General features: G+C 44.6%; 1 protein-coding gene across 3 annotated transcripts in view; it reads left to right on the top strand.

Moving 5' to 3' along the window:
• The window catches only part of BTBD7 (BTB domain containing 7), a 90,352-nt gene extending 75,208 nt beyond the window's left edge, over nucleotides 1-15,144 (top strand). For all 3 annotated transcript variants that reach the window (XM_025271489.3, XM_025271490.3, XM_025271492.3), the window contains 5 exons: nucleotides 983-1,126; nucleotides 3,230-3,419; nucleotides 6,208-6,386; nucleotides 8,015-8,461; nucleotides 9,871-15,144. In XM_025271489.3, the coding sequence (XP_025127274.3) occupies nucleotides 983-1,126; nucleotides 3,230-3,419; nucleotides 6,208-6,386; nucleotides 8,015-8,461; nucleotides 9,871-10,683 (1,773 nt within the window). In that variant the 3' untranslated portion in view covers nucleotides 10,684-15,144. The remainder of the gene's footprint in view (nucleotides 1-982; nucleotides 1,127-3,229; nucleotides 3,420-6,207; nucleotides 6,387-8,014; nucleotides 8,462-9,870) is intronic.
• The last annotated feature ends 8,739 nt before the right edge of the window (nucleotides 15,145-23,883 follow it).

Below are 23,883 nucleotides of genomic sequence, written 5' to 3' on the forward strand. Positions count from 1 at the left end.
TTAAGCACTGTGCCAGGTGCCTTTTATGTTCCTCACATCATTTCCTCCTCACAGCCACCTCAGGGCTAAAGTACTTGATTTATATTCTCCTGTCATAGATGTTGGAGAAGGCAATGGCACCCCACTCCAGTACTCTTGCCTGGAAAATCCCATGGATGGAGGAGCCTGGTAGGCTGCAGTCCATGGGGTCGTGAAGAGTAGTCGGACACGACTGAGGGACTTCACTTTCACTTTTCACTTTCATGCATTGGAGAAGGAAATGGCAACCCACTCCAGTGTTCTTGCCTGGAAAATCCCAGGGACAGCGGAGACTAGGTGGGCTGCTGTCTATGGGGTCGCACAGAGTTGGACACGACTGAAGTGACTTAGCAGCAGCAGCAGCAGCATAGATGTGGAAACAACAGGACCACCGCATTTAGTTAGTCCTGCAGTGTCCCATCTCCAGGGCTAATTCAGGGTCCTTAAGGTGAGGCTCAGGTAAGAGGAGATGTCCATGGCCACATGGCTGTCGAATGGAGAGTTAAGGTTTGAGCCAAGTTCTTTCCTTAGAGCCCCTGCCCCTATCACTGTGCAGACTGGCTATCTTCGTACTGTAGATACAGGCCCAAGAATGTGCTTGTTTTGTCTTGTGGAGGATAGATTGGGGGAGGAATCAATTCCTAGATGAGTAAGGAAAAAAATCGGTTCTATTTTAGAGTTCTGAAAGTTAGCCTGACTCATATTTTTAATTAATATAACTCTTGTTTTTAAAATATCATTTCTCTATTTAAAGAAAAATGGAAAGTTGTACCTTTTTATGGCTTTCTGAATCCTTTAAACACTTTTAAACATTCAAATTATGTCTAAGTTTCATGTGCATTCCTAAGTTCATATTTAAATGGTGAAGTTTGAGCATGTTGACTTATAGGTATAATTATTTTTATCTTAGTAATATTGTGCTACACAAATGTCTGTTTCTCTAAAAAATAATTTATTTTTCAAGATGAAAAGAGGCTTGATTAGTACTCCTCCATCAGATATGCTTCCTACAACAGAAGGTGGAAAGTCAAATGCCTGGTTACGGCAAAAAAATGCTGGAATCTATGTTCGTCCTCGGCTGTTCTCTCCCTACGTAGAAGAAGCGAAGGTAAGATATTAAACTACTTTATTATGAACTATAAACACAAAGATATCTATTGTAGTATCACTTAAATATTTGGAAATAGCCTAATAAGGAAAGTGAAAGTAAATTCTGCTTTGACTTCTCACCAGAGTAGTTTAATTATGTTTAATGTTTAATTATCAAGCATGTTTTTATATTTATAACTTAAATCATATTAAGTTGTATTTTACATTTTTCTCATCTTAGTTTTTCTTGCAAACTCTTAGCTTGGAAAAAACTTCTTCATTTTACTGAAATGGTCATCAGTATGTTGCTATCTTCAGGGTGGGAAAAATGTTTGAAAGAAGACTGCAAACATATTTTCTTCCTTTTGTAAACTAAAGAAATGCCATGACTTCCTATAACATATTTCTGTAGTGGGTGACTGTTGGAAATTGTATTTAGCGTTCAAAAAAGTGTACAAGCTAAAACAAAATTTCAGGCCTATTAAATTAAAAGTTGGCATTATATTATATTGTATTGCCATTTATAACATAACTCTCCAAGTAAATATGATAAATACTGCAGTATAAAATACTGCAGTTTTATTAGACGTGTTCAGCCGAGGCGCTTCGATGTGACCTTTTGAGAAACTGACAGTCTTTGAAAGTCAGAAATCACCTTTAAGCTTAATGAAATGAATTAACAGGCAAAATAATGTGTTTGGATATAGAAACATAGTTACCTTAAAATTTTTCTCCCTTTTATTTGTTGGAGTCAGTTCAGTTCAGTTCAAGTCGCTCAGTCGTGTCTGACTCTTTGCAACCCCATGAATCACAGCACGCCAGGCCTCCCTGTCCATCACCAACTCCCGGAGTTCACTCAGACTCACATCCATCGAGTCAGTGATGCCATCCAGCCATCTCATCCTCTGTCATCCCCTTCTCTTTCTGCCCCCAATCCCTCCCAGCATCAGAGTCTTTTCCAATGAGTCAACTCTTTGCATGAGGTGGCCAAAGTACTGGAGTTTCAGCTTCAGCATCATTCCCTCCAAAGAAATCCCAGGGCTGATCTCCTTCAGAATGGATTTGTTGGAGTATCCCTAGTTTAAAATACATATATGAAAGGATTTGTGAGAGATTTATTGATGAGGTTGATAATCTACTCCTTATTGAGTAATTGACACTTTGAAAATGAAAGTTGCTCAGTGTCTGACTCGGTAGCCTGCCTGACTTCTCTGTCCATGAAATTCTCCAGGCAAGAATACTGGAATGAGTGGCGAGGATCTTCCTAACCCAGGAATCAACCGGGGTCTCCTGCATTGCAGGCAGATTCTTTACCACCTGGGAAGCAATTGACACTTTAAATAATTGTAAAACGGTGAGGTGGGCGGGGGAGGCAGAATGGTTGGGTCAGGTCTTTCTGAAATAAGTCCAGTGCCTAAAGTCACTCAAGGAGGTGAGGCCTCTGTGGAAGGTTGAGTCTAGTGCTAAAAGGTCCATAATAAACTAGATCTCCCCTCCTTTCTGCTGTCTCAAAGTACAGCAGCCGCAAGCTGATCAGACAGCCCTCCTGTACCCATGCATACGTGGATAAATGCCCATAGTAAATGTGGAGAATGGTTTTACATTATGCCATTTTGACCATTCTGCAGTTTGCTGAAGTGGATTCATCTGAAGCTTATTTAACAAGTGTTTATATATAGGTCTGTTTAATTTAATATCAGTCTTTAATATTTTATATTTTGAGCATTTCCTTTTTTTTTTTTTTTGAGCATTTCTTATTGGCTAGGATATTTAGTCCATATTTACATTGTTTTCTTTACTGTGACTTTATGTATAATTTTACTTCTGATTAATTTTATATCCCTTCTTCAAATTTCAAATACTCCTGTTAAAAGCATACTTTTCAGAAAATGATTATTTCTTTTCAAAGATGCTCCAGAAAACTCCTTTAAACATTGAAGAGGTAGGGAAAAAATTAAAGAGGTTAGAGTACTGTCTCCTTTTACCACTAATTTTAGGCTGTATACACTGGAAACAGTAAATTAATTCCCTTTTTATGTGATGATGGCAGTAATCTTTCTCTAAATGTGATGTAACAAAGGTGTAAGGTTGACTAACTCTGTTAATACTGAATTGTTTTCAGTCAGTGCTAGACGAGATGATGGTGGAACAAACAGACCTTGTGCGTTTGCGAATGGTTAGAATGTCCAACGTGCCAGACACGCTTTACATGGTCAGCAACGCCGTGCCTCAGTGCTGCCACATGATCAGCCACCAGCAGATCAGCAGCAACCAGTCAAGCCCTCCTTCAGTGGTAGCAAACGAAATCCCAGGTAAGGCAGTTAACCTTGTGAATAGTCTGATCATATTCTGTAACCCCTCTATGCATGCTGATTCTTTCCACCTTCCAATACCCTTTAGGCATTGTTCTCATTAAAAAAGAAATTCTTATAAGCTAAGTTTTTTGTTTTGTATTTTGTTTTACAGTAACAAATGTGTGCAGTTTTTCAGTTTAGCTCAGGGTTTCTCAGCCTTGGCCCTCTTGACCATTAGGGTTGGATAGTTCTCTGTTGTGGAGGCTGTCCTTTGCATTGTAGGGTGTTCAGCGGCATCCCTGGCCTGTACTCACTAGATGCCAGTTGCACATGTGTTTACATGTGCATGCACCCACACACACCTTGTGACAGCCGCATGAAAGCATTTGTATGTCTCTGCACATTTGTATGTCTCTGCACATTGCCACATGTGCCTGTGGGGCAGTATTACCACCTGTTGAGAACCACTGGTTTAGAGAAATTCAGATTTTTCATCACCATAGGGTGTTTCTCATAAGATTCTTTGGGGAGAGTACTATCAACTTAGATCTTCAAGTCTATATATGCCCTCTCAAAATGTGATTGCCATTGGTTTCTGGGAGATCCAGTTTCCCAGGATCTGCTTTGTGAATGTTATATGCATTGTAATTCAGGCTTCCATCTTATTGTCTATTGATCGAGGCATAATTGTCACGTCCAAAAACATCTGAGTGTCAGTTAGTGCTGACGTTAACCAAATGGCTATCATGTTAGTTTCTAAAACAAGAAAATCCACAGAGATCTAGGGGGTCAGAAATGTATAGCCCTTGCCCGTTACCATTGCAGGAGTCCAAAAAATCAGCAAACTACAGCATTACTGGAAATGATGCTATGCATTTTTTGCTGAGAAGTCTCCGTTTCAATTAAGGATAGTAAAAGACATAACAACAGAACTTTCAATTGAACACATTCATTTTATTCCAGAAATAATCTCTGATCGGTTGTTGCCTTATCAGATTTGACCACTGTGTATTTATTTAATAAAGTGTCCATTGGATAAACAGTATGAAGAGAAGTATTTCTGTAGCTGGTTTGTGCAGCTTTTGAACCTTTGGTAATTATCATGGACTTTATCAACTTCAGTTAATACAATTGAGTAGCAATATAATTTAACCTTAGAACTCACTCTCAAAAGCCCAAAGAGATCTACAATTAAGTATGCTCAGAAAAATAGGACTTGTCTTTCTGTTGTTTAATGAGACGTGGCCCTATGCTTGTACCATCAATATTCTCCCTTCCTCGCTTACCATGCTAATGTAAGGTGTCTAGCTTTTGGAGAAGACTCCTGGGCACATGTTCTGGCTCTGCCACTTTGTATGACTTTGGACAAGACATTTACTTCCCTGAGCATTAATTTCCTCATCTGTGAAATGAGGATATCTCCTTTCTAGGGTTTTTGTGAAGACTTAAGGAAGCTCTGTGAGTAATATGGAGTTTGCATGGCACAAAGTAAGCACTCAGTAAACAGTAGCTCCCTTTTCCCAGAATTAATAATCAGTGACCACTCAAGTCATTTTGTCTCATAGATACTTAAAGAGATGGTCCCCTCTTCCCCAGCCCTCTGCTGCTTCCTTAGTCCAGGTTCCTAACCTGTGAACCTGTCTCTAACCTTACTCCCACTCTGGCCTTTATACCAGGGTGTGGCAGACATCTTCTGTGAAGGGCTAGGTAGTCAATATTTTGGGCTTTGTGGGATATGCAGTCTCTATTGCACTGTGCTCAGCTCTGCCGTCATAGGCCAAAGGCAGCCATACGCAATACCTAAATGGATGAGTGTGGCTGTGAGCCAATAAAACTTTATTTACAAAAACAGGTGGCAGAGTGGTTTTAGCCTACAGGCGATAGTTTGCCAACCCTTGCTTTCCACTCCTCTCAGAATGCACTTACCACAACACAACTCAGATCCTCTCATTCCCCCACACAAGCAACTGCCCATTGTTCCCCAGATACAAATTAAATTCCTTATCATGACACAGAGAGTCATTTATGGTCTGCCACTACCCTTCTTTCTAGCCTTCTCTCCTATTACCCTTCTTGCTTGTACCGTCTACTGGCTGTGCCATCCGATTGTGCCTTGCTGTCTCTCACTTGCATGTTGTACGCGTGCCTTGTCCTTCTGCAGAAAAGGACCAGAAAATCTTGGCTCCAGGTTATTTGCCAGCCTGGTTTTCTCTCATTCTTCAAGTCTCCATTCAGAGCTCACCTTGTCCAGGAAGCCTTCCCTGCCTGCTTCCAGTCTGGACTGGGGGCCCCTTCCTCCAATTCCTTCAGTGTCCTTTGCACATCTTTCTCTACGATCACTGACGGCCCTCTGCTGTGCTGGTTTACTTTGTTTACTTCATTAAAACCAGAGCTTTGTAAGGATAGGGATCACGTCTTTTGTTCTGTGCACCCTAATACCTGAGTCGAAGCCCTGGTGCATAGTCAGGACTCAAAAAATTATTTGAATAAAAGAGTGAATATATTTAAAAGACTTTTGAAATATCCTGAGATTCAGCAGAGAATATATGCAAGTAAAATTGTATTTAGGCTGTGAACTCATAATGCAGTTGAGGGGCTCTTTGGTATGACTAAAAGCCTTTGGGGCACTGTGAAATTTAAAACCCTAAAAAATAATTAGATGCGTATAAATTACTATCTTTCCTGGGAATTAAAATACTATCAAAAATTTATGAGGATGCAAAACACATGCTCTTTTTTTTTGCACTCAGTAGGTGGTCTTGTGCAGCTCAGGCATTGTGCCTACAGACTGTCTCTCTTCTTGCAGTTCCTCGCCTCCTCATCATGAAGGACATGGTCAGACGCCTGCAGGAGCTGCGGCACACTGAGCAGGTGCAGAGGGCCTACGCGCTCAACTGCGGGGAGGGCGCCACGGTCAGCTATGAAATTCAGATCCGCGTGTTAAGGGAGTTCGGGCTTGCCGATGCTGCAGCAGAACTCTTGCAGGTGGGAAGCAGCCCTCCACTACCTAAAACAGGGAATCTTGAGTTAGATTGTCAGCTGTTATTAATAATGAAAATATTGTGGTATTCTTTTGGATTTTGCGACGTTGGTGTTATTTGTCATATTTTGAAATTTGCGGTTTGTGATTTCTAAGTCTAGATAGTCAGCTTTGTACCTGAAAAAAATAAAATAGAAGGAGCCTTGACTGTAACTCAGACAGTATTTTCAGACATCCCAGGGAGCCCTCATAGCATGTCCTTTTCTTTTGTACGTGCTTTTTCAACTGTCCCTGGTGTCTTGGGTGACCTGAAAGCCCTCAGTGAGAGGCAGTATGGTACAGTGGATAGGGCACAGGCTCTGGAGTGAGAACTGGTTTTATATCCTGCAGTGCTGCTTACCAGTTAGTTAACTTAGAGAGAGTTATATAACCTGTCTGAGCATCAGTTTCTTTACCTGTAAAGTGAATTGTGAAGGTAAGAGTGGCTGTATGTAAAGCAGCTGTGTCTCTTGCACATAATAAGCACATAAATGGTGGCCCCTAAAAGCTCATGGTGAGTACACCCAAGAGTGAGAAAGAGAAAGAGAGAACATTCTGCTGCTTTTCTCTCCCTGGTTTGGTCATTAGATTTCAGGTTGTGACCTACTACATCCTTAACAGACCTTCCAGATGCCCCCGCTTTCCTCCTCTCTCCTCCCTTTTACAAGAAGTTTTTTTGCACGATAGTTCAAACCACATAAGCATGAGAATCAAAGAATGAGTAGAGTGCTTTTTTTTTTTTTACTAGCAGGAAGAAACCCAATTCTAGTAATTATTTAGTACAAAAAATAGTAGTATTTTTGTATAAAATGTGTAATCTTCACAACTAAAGCAGAGACTAAAATAAAATTTAATTTCATCTGGTCAAGTGATTGCATTGTTTTCATGCCACTGACTGCAAACCATTTTAGCCTGAGTTTTCAAAGGGGAACGTGGTATGGTAGCCCTAGGCAAGGAGCAGACCATTTGTAGGTTCTTGATTTTCAATTTTTACTGTAGTTTCCATCCCTACAATAGTCTTGTTTTCTGTTCATTTCTGTTCTCTGTGCCATTCTAAATTGTATCTTAATTTGGTCTCTTAAATGTGTAAGTTGTATAATTTAAGTATCCCCATGTTTATCAAAATATTAATCAAACTTATTTCTACATAATAGTATTTTGTAGTTTTTATTTCAGACTGAATGCGTACAGATGTTTTATCAGAAAGTTCTAGGAGGATCTTCACTTATATGCCTTTTTTTCTTTTGGTTTTTAATGGTAATTTTATTTTCTTAGGAAAGATATTTGAATTAGGTTTTATTTCCTGTTTTTTATCATCACATAATTTGCAAGAGATTACTGACCTGCTTTCTGGGGCATTCAGCTAAGCAGCTCTCCTTGATAGCTGTACTTTAAGTTACGGAGGCTGCACTCTACTGTTTTACACCGTTTTTAAGGTATTTTTTCCTTGAGCTTCAAGCCTAGAAAAATATGTTGTGCTTTTTACTGAATGTGGTTTTCTTAGGTACTCACTTAACTCTCTCAGCTTGTAAATTTCTGTCCAGGAAATCTGCTAACAAATATCTTAACTTTTTCCCCCTCCATTCTTTCTTAGAATCCTCACAAATTCTTTCCTGATGAACGATTTGGAGATGAAAGTCCACTCTTGACAATGAGACAGTCTGGGAGATGTCGAGTCAACAGCACCCCCACTACAGAAACCATGTTTACAGATCTGGACTCTTTCGTGGCCTTCCATCCACCCTTACCCCCTCCACCGCCTCCCTACCACCCGCCAGCGACCCCAATCCATAACCAGCTCAAAGCAGGCTGGAAGCAAAGACCTCCCAGTCAGCATCCTTCACGTTCGTTTTCTTATCCCTGTAATCACTCACTGTTTCACTCCAGAACAGCCCCTAAAGCTGGCCCCCCTCCAGTCTACTTGCCAGGTGTGAAAGCAGCGGCCCCTGATTGTACCAACACCACAGGACTGGGGAGACAGACGGTGGCCGCCGCCGCCGCCGCCGCCGCCTCAGCAACAATAGCATCTGAAAAACAAGTGGTAAGTTCGCACTTCAGTGATTTACCTAAAGTTAAAAGTCTCTGGAATGTTAAAAGCAATTTCCTAGGCCCCAGGACCCCCTTCCTGGGACTCAGGAGTGCACAGAGTGTTACTGACAAGCTGAAAGCATAGACTTAAGGATTGTGGAACTTGGAGAGAAAAAGAGAGTGTAGGTGGATGAGAAAGTCCAGAGAAAAGAGACAAGATGTGTATGGTGGGAAGAAGCGAGTGCCTTCCCTTATGTTCGTGTGCAGGTGTCTGGACAGGGTGAAGTTACTGGGCAACACAGGTGATGTTGTTACTGGTTTCATAGTGCACTCTTCAAGCACATGTCTAGAGTCTGTTCTTGCCCTCTATTCTGTAGAGTCTGCTATTCTCCCAAAGGCTTTGGTGGGGCCGGAAGGGGAAGCTACTTGTAGCTGAGCATACCATCAGGAACAGTGTGGCAGGAGACTCTCCATTCATAAAATAGGCAGAATATTAACCCTCATGAGTGTCTCTGCCTCTAGCAAGCTGTTTGATCAGAGCACTCATTTCATTGGAAATCACAGTTGCCAGCGCTAGTTGCTAGTAAATTAAGCAAGACTTCCTTGCTTGATCTTGCACTGCATTTAAGGTTGAATTTCTGTTGTATATAATACATTTGAAAAAAAACAGTATTGATTTTTAAGTCTTCCTGCTTAGTCATACATTATCAGCATTCAACATAAGAGATAAAAGATACATATATTAGTTCAGGGAGTCTTCACTGAAAGATGACTGGACTAGCTTGAGTCAAATTATGGTCCTTCCTCACCTTTTACCCTTCTGCCTGTTCTCCCTGCTATCCACTCCAACCCCTCAAAAAAGAAGAAATAACAAAGGTTAATAGTGTTGGATAAACCCAATTTCCATCTTATCGGCCTGGCCCTCAGTGCCACAGTTACAAAAGTTCTACTACTTTATAATTAAATAAAACTCCCTTTGAAGGTAATTTATCTGTATGTTCCTTGCACTCCCGATTATAATAATGAAAAACTGGAAACTGCCTTAAGGTCTCACAGTGGAAGAATAGTTAAGCGGTCATGCCTCATCAATACAGTGGAATAGTATCCAGTAATTTAAATAGAAATCTCAAAATTTAGTGACAGTATTATATATGCACTAAATTTTATGAAAATTAATATATGTGCAAAATAAAAAGGTGCGAGAACTGCTTCAAAATGTTAATAACAGTGGTTATCTCAGTCCGGAAGGTTTGGGGTTTTGTGGGGGGTTTTTGCCTTATAGTTTTCTATATTTTTATTATTCTTAAAATTAAGCATATATTTTTTTAATGAGGAAACAAAATCAGTGAACATCATTTGAAAAAGAGGGAGTCACAGGGCTTTTTCTTTTTAACCTTCCCCCTGTTTTGTTTCTGTTTGCAGTGCACACAACCTGTGCTAAACGATCTAATGCCAGATATTGCCATGGGTGTATCCACGCTGTCACTCAAGGACAGGAGGCTTCCAGAACTTGCTGTGGACACAGAATTAAGCCAGGCAGTTTCTGAAGTAGGACCAGGGCCTCCCCAGCATCTATCATGTATTCCACAGAGGCATACACACACATCTCGAAAGAAACACACAGTAGAGCAAAAAACAGATGCTCGAGAAAATCAGCAGGAATATCCGGATTTCTATGACTTCTCAAATGCTGCTTGCAGACCATCTACTCCTGCCCCTGGCAGACGTACCCCCTCCCCTTCACAAGGTGGATATTTTGGTCCCGATTTGTATAGCCACAATAAGGCATCACCAACTGGCTTAAAGTCAGCCTACCTACCAGGCCAGACCTCGCCTAAAAAGCAGGAAGAAACTAGGAAAGAATATCCACTTCCCCCCGACGGGCATCCACACAGACAGAAGAGTGAGCCAATACACCTCGACGTTGTTGAGCAGCCTCCCCAGCGGCCAGATTTTCCCTTGGCAGCCCCAGAAAATGCCGGCAGTGGTTCAGCCCATGTCAGGGGGCGAGCAGCAGTGGAAACTGACTTGACTTTTGGGCTGACTCCTAACAGACCTTCACATTCTGCATGTAGCTCTGAAGCTCCAGAAGAGAGATCCGGCAGAAGACTGGCAGATGAGTCCCTGGGCCATGGAGCTCAGCGAAATACAGATTTGGAAAGGGAAGATTCAATCAGCAGAGGAAGGAGGTCCCCGAGCAAGCCAGACTTCCTCTACAAAAAGTCTGCCCTTTGAGAGCAACCTCCAAGTCGTCCGTGCCTGAGATGTGAAACATCCCATTTTATGATGTAACCCAACAACTTAGAGACCAGTTTATTGATGCCAGCTGATAACTCAGTTTCACGTTATTTTATTCTAGTTTTTGTATATACATGTTTATTAGACATGGCATGCTAAGAGGGTTATTTTGAATGCTGCATCTGCTGTCTGTTTTGTGTTTGAACAATTGTGTGGGGAAGCATTTTTAAGAACAAACAAGCTGGCACTTTTTTTTTCCCCTCTCTTTACAAACAATGGAATTTTTTTGCACTTATACCTTTGTTTTATCTGTATTGGTTTTATATCAGTATGTTAAACTTTATTGCCACATTTAAAGGACTGTATTTTCATACTTTTTTGCATTTTACCTTTCATCTACCTATTTCCACGTGCATTGGATTGCACACTAAGATGTATTTTCTTATGAAATAGTTCTGTGTTTATTTTTTAATTATAGAAATTCCAAAGAACAGCACATCAAAATGCTCCTCTCTTTTCCGTAGTTGTTTCAGTTCAGAAACCTTCCTGCTCAGTCTTCATAAATCTTATGTCATCCTGTTTAAATAAGTCCTGGGAGCTGGTCTGCATTCCTCCAGCAGGAGTCCAATCAGGAATCCTGAAGTTTTCCTGGTTCAGGAAAGAACAAGAAGGAGAAAAGCCTTCTGCATCCAGGCAAAAGCTTGTTGTTTTATCCACAGTACAGACTCTGTTAGAATCACTGCAGGTTCTGGTCATGTGGATTAGAGTTTCACTAGATGAGGTTTGAAAGAGATCAGCTTTCTTGGAATCCTAAAGCAGTGGAATTAGTAACTTAAGCTTGCACTACGGGATCGCTGCTTCTGGGCATCGACTCAGCAGCTGAGTGGGGAGTGACTGCTTGCTGCCTTCAGTTGTCCTGCTCTCTTGTGGGGGGAAAAAAAACAAAAGGGCTTCAGTCTTACGGATGTCATTTGTTGTTTGTAAGTAGATGTTTTAAGTGGTTTTCAAAGTGTGTCAGAATTTTGGTGTCCTTTAAAAAGTTATTGTATAATGCATAATGCTTTGTCACCAAAAAAGAAAAACCATTTTTTTTCCAGTGAAACACTACATGTCCTACTTGAACTCCACTGGGGACGCTGGTTTGGGATTTTACTGAACCACTGAGCACATGGGATCTTTTAAGATCCTTTCCCTTAGAAGGGCAATGTGTGAGCTAAGGACTGTTTTTTTCTTACTCTCCAATGTAAATATATTAGCATTTGAGTTTTTAAATCACTTCAACATTATTTGAGCATTCACTTTGTATTTTTACACATAACACACACACAGCCGTAGCACTTAGATTAAAAGAGACTTTTCTGAGCACTCCCTCACTTGAGGGATGTTCGGGAGCCTCCTCTCTGTGTATGTATATATACATATATACAACTCTGAATCACTCACACTCACTCTAAAACTATGCAGGGCTAGGGAGCCTTTACAAGCTACCATATAAATGAATTACATGCACTTTTAAGTAAATAGGTTTCTATTGGATGTCAACAACTCTGATTTTTCCCGAAACTGTAGTTTCTCTTACAGTCTCTTCCTACTTTACCCTGTGGATATACACTCAGGAATAATCTGACATTTTAAAAAATCCTAACAGTAGATAGTCTCAAAGATGGGAACACGTCAGTTGATCTGTCTACACCGGCAAACCGCTGCCACTCGCTCTGCTGCCTGGCTAGTTAGCTGCTGCCCATGCATCCGTCCATGTTGGCCACACTGCACCCAAGCCCTGGGTCTCCCAGAGTCAGCACCAGGCTGCTGCGAGGTTGGCTGCATATCATCGCCTCTGAGGCTCCTTTTTTTTTTTTTTTTTTTTTTTTTTAAGATGAAAAACTTCAGGACTCTGTTCTCATTTTTAGGAGGTTTCACCTTTTGTAATAAGATGACAGTGTCTTTTGAAACTAATCTCGGTCTGTCTCTCCTCAGAAACAAAAAATATTCATTCCATCACATTCCTTAAGGTGTATTTATGTACATGTGTTGACATGAATTCTCTTGATACAGTTTTAAACTTCTCTTCTGAATTCAGACTGTGCTATGCTGGTACTGCAATTAAGAGTGAGTAGATATAGTTGGTGGGGAAGTCTTTCTGATCTCCAACCTGTTTTTTTTTTTTAAAGACATAAGAGCTATTGATGCCCCACATGGTGTATTTCTGAAAATTTATTAAATATTCTTTCAAGTCCCCAAAATATAAAAGAAGTGACCCACTGTTTGTAGTTTTATTTAATTTATGAAGTTTGTCTTTAATAATTTGGTAGCATACCTGGCTGAACTGTGTATAGAGAGAAACGTGCTGTGGGATTGTGGACTGCTGTGACTTGCAGAAGGTGAACAGATGTGGGTTTTGTGTTAGGGTAGGGTTAATGGATTTTTAATGTGTCTCGTGAAGTATGGTCAGTAGGGTAGGTTGAATAGCTATGTGCCTCTGGCTTTTGATCCCATCTCTTCAATCTTTTTTAATGCTTCATAAGCATTAAAATCTTTCAGTGCTGTACTAAGATAAATGTGAAGTCTGAGTAAGATTGCTCTGAGAAATTAATGTGTATAATATGAAACTTAGGCCCTAGGACCTAGTGTTTTACTCGGTGTAGAAACTTCATGAAAACCAAATCTCAACACACCAGATCTCCTCTTGAGGCCATGGACAATCAGGCCATTAGACAATCGCCACTTTTGGTGCCCACCATGTTGAGGTTGGCGAATGCCAGTTAGATCCTGGAGCGGAAGCAGAGGATCCACGTTTCTTCAAGATGCTGTTGGTCTTGTTCTTGAATTTTTGTTTTAATTCTGTGATCTTGATTAATAATTTCAGTTCAGAGTCATAGGTATGACTCCTAAGGGGAAAGATAGCAGCAAGAAAGGCAAAAATAACTCGTGAAAAAATAATCATTTGCCTTGTCCATGTACCATGCATAACCTTTCTCAGTGCCCCTGTAGCTTTTTCTAGGCACATCCCTAGACCTAAGCTCTCCTGACATTTCGGTAACCAGGTAGATTTTAAGGATTTTAAATGACTTCTTTTTATTTGAGTTTTTTTGTTATTGTTGAACTCTCTGTGAAACTTTACCTAATTCTTGTTTATGCTTCCTTAAAAAAAAAAACTGTTCATTGGGTTTTCTTTGGATTTGTTCTTCAAACTTGAGTAGCAGTGGACAGCACTTGTCCATTGATGGAGGGAAACCAGCACATACGGCCTCAGCAGGGGCACAAAGCTGACCCCTCCCCGTGTGTCGGTCTCTGGAAGTCTCAGTAACGACTTGGCAAAATATGTATTTTCATGTTTAAATCTACCTTTTAGGGAAAATAAGTTTCGTGAAACACTTATACTTGTTTGCAATTCTAAAGCATTTATGTTTTTATCTTAGGACTGAACTCAAAGGGAAATGTTCGACTTTTTATTTTTAATTATTTGGTTGACCTTTAACTTACTGTTGAAAGTTACTATTAAAGCAGCAGTGATGGGTGCTACTCCCCGTTCTGCAGTGGTTTACTTTGTCTACTAAGGAGTTTACTTTCAAACCTTTTTACAGATAACCTTACTAAAAGAGTTAATGTCACACACTAAAGGGTATCGTGCTGTTTTTCCATTAACACTATTATATAAACAATGTTCTATGAAATGTTAAGTTGTTTCTTTGTCCTATTGATTGCAATAGCTGTTATGTAATTGTATTGGCAAGTCTGATTTTGTTTTTTCCTCTAGAAAACCCTCAGACCATGAATCAATCTTCCATATTCTGAATATTATAATGCTGTGGCCATTTCTGTAGAAAGATGACTCGCAAGTGTGTATCTTGAAAATGACCTCTTGTGTTTGCGTGTTTACGTGGGTTCTGTCTTAAGAGCTGAGAGGAGCTCTGGAAGCTTCGTGGTGTACCTGCACGTGACTGTGTGGGTTCCACGGGCAGGTGGGACGGAACCTCGCTCTTGGGGGGGTGGCTGAGAGGGAGATTCCTGAACTCCACTTGCTGTTGATGCGCCACGTCTGCACTTGAGAGAGGTGGTGTCTTCTACAACACTGCATTTCTTGTGGTTGTGCTGTTACTGGTATAAAGTCAAGTGCCTTCAATGCTAAAGGCTCAGAAATTTTTCTTAAAACTGATTTCATGTCCTATGCAAGTGTTTTCTACAACCTGCATAACCAGTACTTTGTAAAACTTGTTTACGCTTCGACTGTACATAGTGTTTTTTAAAGAAATACATAGTATTTTTATTTAGGTACCTCCGAACTTGAACTCGTCTGTGGGAAGCATTGTAAAACGATCGATCCATTTCTCTTTTGAGTACCATTACGGTTGTACAGAGGTTTTCACTGGTTCTATTTTTCTACTGTTACTGACAAGCATGTAACACTGACTTTATCCTACATATAGTTGGCGTTTCAAATAAATGGCTTGGATAGAACCCGCTGAGTTGGATACAGTCTGTTTTAGCAGGTAGCACACAGTCCTCAGTTACAGAAGTGATTTTGTCCCCACCACTAGGGTAGAAAGTGGGAGGTTTTCTAGATGGATTTCTCCTCTATCTATCTCTTGGCCTTCAGGTATTCAGAGACGTGTTAAGTATTAACGGATTTCTTGGAAATAACCACCTTCTCATTTGATTCAAATTCAAAATTTCCTGTGATGTCATTGGGGGCATTCCTGAGAGATTTCATTTTACACTTTGAACAAAAATAACTTGCACAGGGGCCTCCAAAGGGATTTCAGCATTCAAACCACATGAACCCAGCACCTGGAAGGGCTGTGGTGAGAGACACAGATAGACCCCAAGATTCACAGGCCTCCAAGTGTCAGACACCTGGCTTAGATTCAAACTCCGAGCATTAATTAGTATTTTTCAGTTTGAAAGGGAAATGATGTCATGATCTAGAGCCTAGTTTTCTGGAAAAAAAAAAAAAAACATGTAAAATAGAAAGCTTTCCAATTTGTATATTTTGTTAAATCACTATTTAAAACTTTTATTCATTTCACTAATAAGTTCCATCCTAGGGTTTCACCCTTTGTTCCTCACTATGGCAATTCTCACAATGTTTTATAACCATCTTAGGTTTAACTGTGGGATATCAAGATAAAACCTCAAGTTTCTGGAGGTGAGCTTCTTCAAATTCTAAAACAGGAAATCGAATAAGTCAGCTTTCACTTCTGTTCTTGTGATTCCCCTGGAAAAGTGAGTCCAGGCCAGCTTCCCCAGCCACTTGGAGCCTTAACCTCTGTTCAATGCAGCAAGTGTTGAGTCCACTTTTTCCAGGGGCCTGGGGAACAGCAGGCAGCAGTCAGGATGCCTGTTCTCAGAAGCCTTAAGGCAGCTAGAGAGACAGCTGGAGCGGCACATAGTGACTGAGGGGAAAGCTGGCTTACCAGAGGCTGGGAATGAAAGGGAGGAGAAGCGCACTGGATTCAGTGCAAAGCACTTGATGATTTTTTTCCTGTAATCAATGATTTAGGTATTATTTTATTTAACCCTCTGAATCACACACTATTATTAGTGCCTAGGAGTAGAGGGCAAGAGAGGATGAGATGGTTGAAGAGCATCACCGACTCAAGGGACATGAATTTGAGCAAACTCTAGGAGATAGTGAAGCACAGGGAAGCCTGGTGTGCAGCAGTCCATGGGGTCGCAGAGAGGCGGACACAACTTGGCGACTGAACAACAACACAAACGAGAAAACCAAAGCACAGAGATCCTCAATGCTTTATCCAAGGTCACACAGCTAGTTAGTTGGCAGAGCCTGAGTTCAAACCCCAGGCATTCTGGCACCAGAGCCCAAGTTCTCAACCATGGTATTATACAGACACCAGAAAGCATGGTGCCCAGGCAAAGGGCCACAGTGTGCAGGGGGTGGAGATAGGCACAAGCGTGGCATTTGTGTCTTCATTCACCCAGTGAGCATCTACCTGCCAGGCTCTGCTAGGCCCTGAGGTCACAGGAATAAGCAAGACAGTCACCGTCCCAGCCGTGAGAATGCTAGGGTCTCAAAGGAAAAAAAAGACTCAGTATTACAGAGGTAAGCTGGGGTTCTGGCTGGTGCCAGGACTGGGAAGCCTTCCAGGTGGAATCAAAGTGCAGGTGCAGGACAAGGAGGAGCTGGTTTCCAGCAGTTTCCAGGGCTAAGCACTGGGGAAGCCAGGGTTGGCAGAGAGGTGGGTTGGCCCATCTTTCCAGGCCTTCCAGGACAGGCTGAGGATTTTGAAACTGATCCTCAAAGCAACAGGAAGTGCTGCCGGGTTTTCAACAGGAACATAAATGTAAGCAGATTTGTATGTTCCACATCACAGGACTGTGGATCAGGAAACGAGGCAGGAGGCTGGCGCAGCCTCCAGGGGAGAGCTTGGATAGCCAACAGAGCAGAGAGGAATTTGGTTAGGGAGTAGTATCTCCAGGACTTGGGAGTTGCTTAGGCATGGGGAGAGAGTGGGAGGAGTCAGGTCAAGGGGAAAAACCATGAGTTTAATGTTGATCGTGTTCACTTGGTGATTCCATGTAAGCCGGGAACTCAGAAGCAAGGGCCAAGCTGGAGGTGCCAGTGGGAGTTGTCTGCATGCATGCGTGCGTGTGTGCCAAGTCGCTTGTCTCTGTGACCCTACAGACCATAGCCCACCACATATTGAGTGGCAGTGAAAGCCTCGGGAGTAGATGGGGTGATGTAGGGAGACGGTTTAAATGAAAAGAAGGCCAAGGGTGAACTTTGAGGAATTCCCACCTTTACAGGTCAGCTTGAGGGAGTTGCTGACCAAGGGCCACCTACCAGGTAGAGAAAAAACCAGTGTGGTTCTCAGAAGGGCAGGAGGGACTGTTCAAAACGGGTGAAATATGATCTTCAGAATGAATGAAGTGAAAAGCCAAATGCAAAACAGGGCATATGGACACCTCCAGTTGAGAAGATGAGAAAAAGAAGCTACATGATTTTTATGTTCATAAAAACGTCTGCAAAAACCTAGCATTTGTAAGAGCTAGCCTCTGGAGAAAGGCACTGTAATCAGGTGGGGGGAAGTTAATTGTATACTTTCTGTACTGGTTGAATTCTTAAATTGCCTGCATGTGTTTTTTCAAGTTAAAAGTTAAGAGATGAAGGATCAATTCCACCCCTCTCCCAAAGTTAACTCAGTGGTGGCTGCTGCTCAGAGATTTTTGGAAAATCAGGCTCAAAAGATGATTGGGGTTAGCACCATGGAGAAGGTGAGTGAGCTTGGCAAGAGCAGTTTGGTGGCGGATAGAGAAAGCAGGTGAGGTGGGTGGGAGTCCACGTGGAATATGTGGAGATGGCCTGGGGGAGGAGCTGGGGCAGAGAAGAGTGCAGAGAGCACAGAGGCTGCGGCAGTGGTGAGGTGTCAGGGGCCACAGCCAACCCCCATGTGTCCGTCATGAGAGGCAGTCACACTCAGATGCAGCCCAAAGAGGGTCTATCCCTCATGGAAGAGGAGGAGGCCAGCTCAGCATCGTGTGTGTTCTTAAAAGACTCTTAGTTCTGGGACTTTCCTGGTGGTCCAGTGGTTAGGATTCTGCAGTCTCACTGCCAAGGGCTGGGGTTCAAGCTCTGGTCAGGGAACTAATCCTACAAGCTGCATAGCCAAAAAAAAAAAAAAAAAAAAAACCTCTTAGTTTCTAATCACAGCTGCCTTCTCCAAGTATCAGCAATCATTCAGCAGTAGTGAAAGTTCATTTTCGAATCCCCTAGAGAACCCTGTGAAAGTCCTTGTCCTCAGTTACCAGAACATGCCATCCCCCATGTAACAGGACCAAAGCAGATGAGTTGAGACCTTTGGTCATTTCTAGTACTGGTCTAGTACTGATGCTGAAGCTTAAGCTCCAATACTTTGGCTACCTGATTCGAACAGCCAGCTCATTGGAAAAGACCCTAATGCTGGGAAAGATTGAGGTCAAGAGAAGAGGGCGGCAGAGAATAAGATGGTTGGATAGCATCACCAACTCATGGGACATGAACTTGGGCAAATTCCGGGAGATAGTGAGGGACAGGGAGGCCTGGCGTGCTGCAGTCAATGGGGTTGCAAAGCGTCAGACACGACTTAACGACTGAACAACAAGTATTGGTCATCTGTCCTAATGCCAGGAACACGCGAATTCCCCAGAAGGGACCGTCCTGCTCCCTGGACCCTCCCAGACCCTTGTCTCCACATTTGCTCACCTGTCTGGGTTTGAGGGATGCTCCCTGCAAAGAAGGAGAAGGAAATGGCACCCCACTCCAGTACTCTTGCCTGGAAAATCCCATGGACGGAGGAGCCTGGTAGGCTGCAGTCCATGGAGTCGCGACTGAGCAACTTCACTGTCACTTTTCACTTCCCTGCGTTGGAGAAGGAAATGGCAACCCACTCCAGTGTTCTTGCCTGGAGAATCCCAGGGACGGCGGAGCCTGGTGGGCTGCCGTCTATGGGGTCACACAGAGTCGGACACGACTGAAGCGACTTAGCAGCAGCAGCAGCAGCAGCCCTGCAAAGAAAGGATGACAGTGACTTTGTGGGTCTGCTCTCCATCCCCCACTAAGCCTGCATGAAATGTCCCAGCTCCAAATGCAGCTTACACTTGACAGGGAGAACAACACTGGCATCACAGGCCTCACCTCGGTCTTCGCCTCGACGACTCATCGGTGTGTCCCTCATCTGCACAACTCTGGCCCCTTTTTATTTGGCTTCTAAAACCCCCAGAGCTCACCATGCTGAATAGCCCAGACGCGGCCCTGAGGCTTTGTGTCGGCAGAAGGGCTAAGACGTCCTCCTCTGAGGACTGCCCCAGGGTGAGCCTCACATCTTGCAGAGCCTCGGATTTGGGGGTGTCACTTGTCTGTAGCCTTGGGTGGGCATCTTCAGCCACAAAGTGTGCTAGTCCAAGCATGCTTGTGACCACCCTGGCCGGTGGGAGAGTGAGGAAGCCAAGGCCAGAAATCCTGAGGGAGGAAGGGCTCACGTTGCAGAGGGGGGCTTGTCTGTGGGGACCGTCGCCGGGGTGCCGCCTCATCCACCTCAGCCTGTGTGTCCTCATCCTTAAATGGAGCGGCAGCACTTCACTGTCTGAGCTCTTTGTGGACTTCTCACATTTTGCCTCTTAATCCTTGAGTCATGCTACATTGTCTTCCTGTTCTCAGGTGAAGAAGCTCCTCAATACCCCTGGCAGGCCTGCTGTGAGGGTCTGTGGGCAGCTCTTGCCTTTTGCACTCTCCTGCTGAAATCTCTCACCTTAAACATTCTCCATTTCTGGAACCTTCCATCAGGTGAACCAAATACCTCACCACCCTCTGTGACTGAACTACAACCATTTGTTCTTATTTCTCCACATTTAGACAGATTCACCTGCCCTCTGGTCAGTCCAGGGGTGGGGCATCCCAAGAGGCCCAAGTGCCCCGACTTCCCCCCCTGCCCAAGGGGTTGTCAGTACTGTGCTCTTTGTAGCGCTGGGGTCAGCTGTTCCCCTGGACCTGCTGTTTCCCCTCTCCCAAGTCACTTGCACAGACCCCTGGACTCCTCCCATGATCCAGCTCCACTCCTGGGTTCCCACGGCCATCCCCTGACCCTGTTCCCTGCCCTTCCTCTGCAGCGGCCTCCTCCTTCCCGCCATCTCCTCCTCACTGGCCTTTTCCTCAGCTGAGGCCCATCCCTTCTCCCACCCTGCAGGCCTCTCCTGGGAACACTTCCCACACCTAAGGGTCAGGGTGAGTGGTGTGTGGCCGCCCCCCAGTGTGGCACCCCAGCATCCCTGCAGCTCCCTCATCTGCCTGTCCCACCCTCAGCCTTGTGACTGTCACCCCGCCCCTCCTGTCACACCCTGGGGCCTCGGCTCAGCCTCACTGTTGGCCTCTCTGCGCAGGCCCGGCCATCAGCCTGGGGAGCAGCCTGTTGGGGATTTTCTCCCCGGGACTTGGAAACAACGAACCTGAAAGAACAACACTTGAACAGTCTCTCGCAAGGACTGACAAGTTTATTTCTGCAGTCGAGCCTTTTTTATAGAAGCAGGAACAAAGAGCTTAGAGTATACGGCCAGCAGAGCACGTACAGGGTTAAGACATAATCAGTAAAAGATATTTCAAGGACAGCGCATTCTAAATGACCCATGTGTTTATCCCAATGACCCTTTTTCTGAAGCCACATCCTTAATGTTTAGTTGTTAAATCTTGGCGCTGAGCATAGCTAAAGGCAGGAGATGTTTTTCAGCTTCAGTATGCAAAGCCTGGGTACTTCTGGCCTTCCACCATTTTCCCAAGGACCTTCTCCTTCAAGGCTATTTTGCACTGTGCTTCCCAACACAGCTGGACCACCCCCAGCTGCCTGCTCCACCACCCCGCCCTTGTCCCCAGAAAGGCTCCACCTTTGAAACCCTAACTCACTTTCTGCTCTCAGGCCACCACGTCCCAGATGCCCACCTCCCCACTTCCTGCTTCCTCTGGACCTCTTTACCCCCCTCTCTCCTGAACAGCCCAGCCTACCTAGGCATCAGCCTCCTCAACCTGCTCACCTTGCCACCAATTTTCTGGCCAGATTCAACCCATAAATAATAGACGTGTCCATCTCCTGGATCTGGAGCCAGCTCTGGGGGACAGCTGAAGACAGTCGTACGGCCATGGTCCCCACAGTCCCCAGGCTCCCGGCCACTTTCCGCCCTGGCCTCCTCTCACGGGTGCTGCCCTCCAGCTTGCTGCTCAACCTCAGGGGCAAAACAGGCTGCCCCCAGGTCCCTCATTCTCTCTCCTCTGTGACACTTCGGGTGAGCGGAGGCACCTCTTTCTCCCTCTAGGGTCACCATCCGTCCCCAGCCTCTTGCTTGGGCACTCTGCGCTGGGGTTGTGTTTCTTGGAAGGTGTAGGAACCCCTGGAGTGGTTTAGATGCTGGAAGACAGTCCAGTCCTGTCGTGTAATGAATTTACCAAAAGAAAACCCAGAAAAAGAGTCAGGGTCCTTCCTACCCCAGGGCCAACCACAATATACCATGATTTAGGTAAAAGCTGTCAACATCTTCCATCATTTCTGCCCCGAGATTCTTAACTGTTTCCAGTGCCCCCAAGTGAACAAGGCTGGACTGTGGAGTGAATTGAGCCGAGAGTCACCACTGATAAGCTGTGGACCCCCGGCTTCTCATCGCCTCAGTTTCCACATCTGTAATATGGGGACAGGCAATCCTACTCTGTGGGCCACTGTGGGAAGGAGAAGGAGATCAAGTGCGCAAGCACATGCAGCCCACGGCCGCGCACCCAACAGCGGGGCAGGCGGCCCCACATCCCAGCCCTTTAACCATAAGTCGGAAGGACGGACCCTGACCTTGAGAAATTAACCGTTTAGTGGGGAGAACAGATACCAAGCAAATAAACCCACAAATATATCATTACTGACCGGGGTGTGTGCTGTTACAAATTAAACAACAATTTGAATATTAGCCACGCTGCAGGGTCTCTCCATTTACAATAAAGAGGTCTCGGAGGGGAGGGAAGGCCGGGCAGGAAAGAGAGAGCCCGGGGCCTCCGTCACAGCAGCTAGGTGACCTGCTGATGCACTGAGAGCAGAACCCGGGGGATGAAATCCGTGGCTGACTCTGCAGCTTTGCAAAGAAACTGGTGGGGAAGGTGCGTCTGTCATTCTCATCAGGGTCTCTGTCCTCAGCTGCCACCCCTGCTGTTTTATTCACAGCTCCAGGCCCGCCAGGTGGGGTGGGCTTTCGCGATGGGGTGGAGAGCCCCGTCCCCCTGTGAGTCGGGTGCTGAGATCCCAACGTGGTCACCCCCGGCTGTGCGCCTCCGCGGGCCTATTACCCCCGGAACGGCCTGAGTGGCACCTGCAGCCCCGAGGACGTAAGGACAGCCAGCACACAGGCTCATCCCTCCAGACCCTCGCGGCCTTCCTTACTCCACAAGCGCTGCTCGGGGTGGAAGGAGACAAAGAGGCGGGTCAGTTGTTGTGACGGCTGATTTTCTGTGTCAACTTGACTGGGCCATGGGGTGCCCAGACGTCTGGCTAAATATTATCCTGGTGCATCTAGGAGAGCATTTAGCATCTGTACCTGTAGACTGAGTAAAGCGGATGCCCCTCCCGGAATGGTGGCATCATTCAATCCATTGAAGGCCTGAATAGAACAAAAATGTGCAGAGAGGATTTACTCTCTACCTGTTTGAGCTCAGAGACTGGCCTCCTCCAGGACTGGGACACTTACATCATCAGCTCCCCAGGTTCTCAGACCTTCAGGCTGGGACTGGAACCACCCCACTGGCTTTTCCTGCATCTCCAGCTTACAGACACAGCTTGCAGATCACAATCACATGAATCAATTCCTTATTTTATAGACCTAGGTAGACAGATATAGGTATGAGTATCTCCTGTTGGTTCTGTTTCTCTGGAAAACCTAATACAGTTGTGTTGGTTAGTCAGTCCTGTCCGACTCTTTGACGCCCCATGGACTGTAGCCCACCAGACTCCTCTGTCCATGGAATTCTCCAGGCCAGAATACTGGAGTGGGCTGCCATTCCCTTCTCCAGGGGAACTTCCCAACCCAGGGATCGAACCCAGGTCTCTTGTATTGCAGGTGGATTCTTTACCAGCTGAACCACCAGGGGAAACTCAATACAGTTGTAGAACGTTTCACTTTGGCTCATTACAGCTCAGCTGCATCCAGAAGCCTGAGGCAGAGAGGCAAGAGAGGGAAGCCAGGAGGTGGGGATGTGAATGAGAAAAACCAAGTAGCATGGGGCATCGGCACCACACAGGAGGAAAGATGGCTGAAGAGAAACCCAGGTGGGAGTCTCCAGGTGTGGGGAGTTGAGACAAAGCTGAGCAGGGGCTGGAGAACAGCAGGAACAACCTAGGAATCCCTGGGAGAAGACCAGAACAAAACGCTGGATGGGAGGCTGATGGAAAAGTCCAGAAGTGTCCAGACTTTTTCCACAGGAAAAGGCACCAGCCCTGGGAGAGTAAGGGACAAGTGCCATGTGTGGTAGGGAACGCTCTGTCACGGGCAGTGCTCAGGAGAACATGCTAGAGAACCACAGAGGTATTCTTTGCTGCAGCAGAGTCCATGAGCTGCAGACCGCAAGCTTCAGACCAGTAGCTGAAGTGCCTGATTCACACCAAAGGCCTGGATTCTGTCTCCTCTGCCTTCCAGAGTGTTGGCTTCCTCCTGAGTCTGGCCCCCCGGTGCTCACAGGATTTA

This window comes from Bubalus bubalis, chromosome 20 (genome assembly GCF_019923935.1).
Source record: "Bubalus bubalis isolate 160015118507 breed Murrah chromosome 20, NDDB_SH_1, whole genome shotgun sequence".
In the NCBI taxonomy this organism is placed as follows: domain Eukaryota; kingdom Metazoa; phylum Chordata; class Mammalia; order Artiodactyla; family Bovidae; genus Bubalus; species Bubalus bubalis.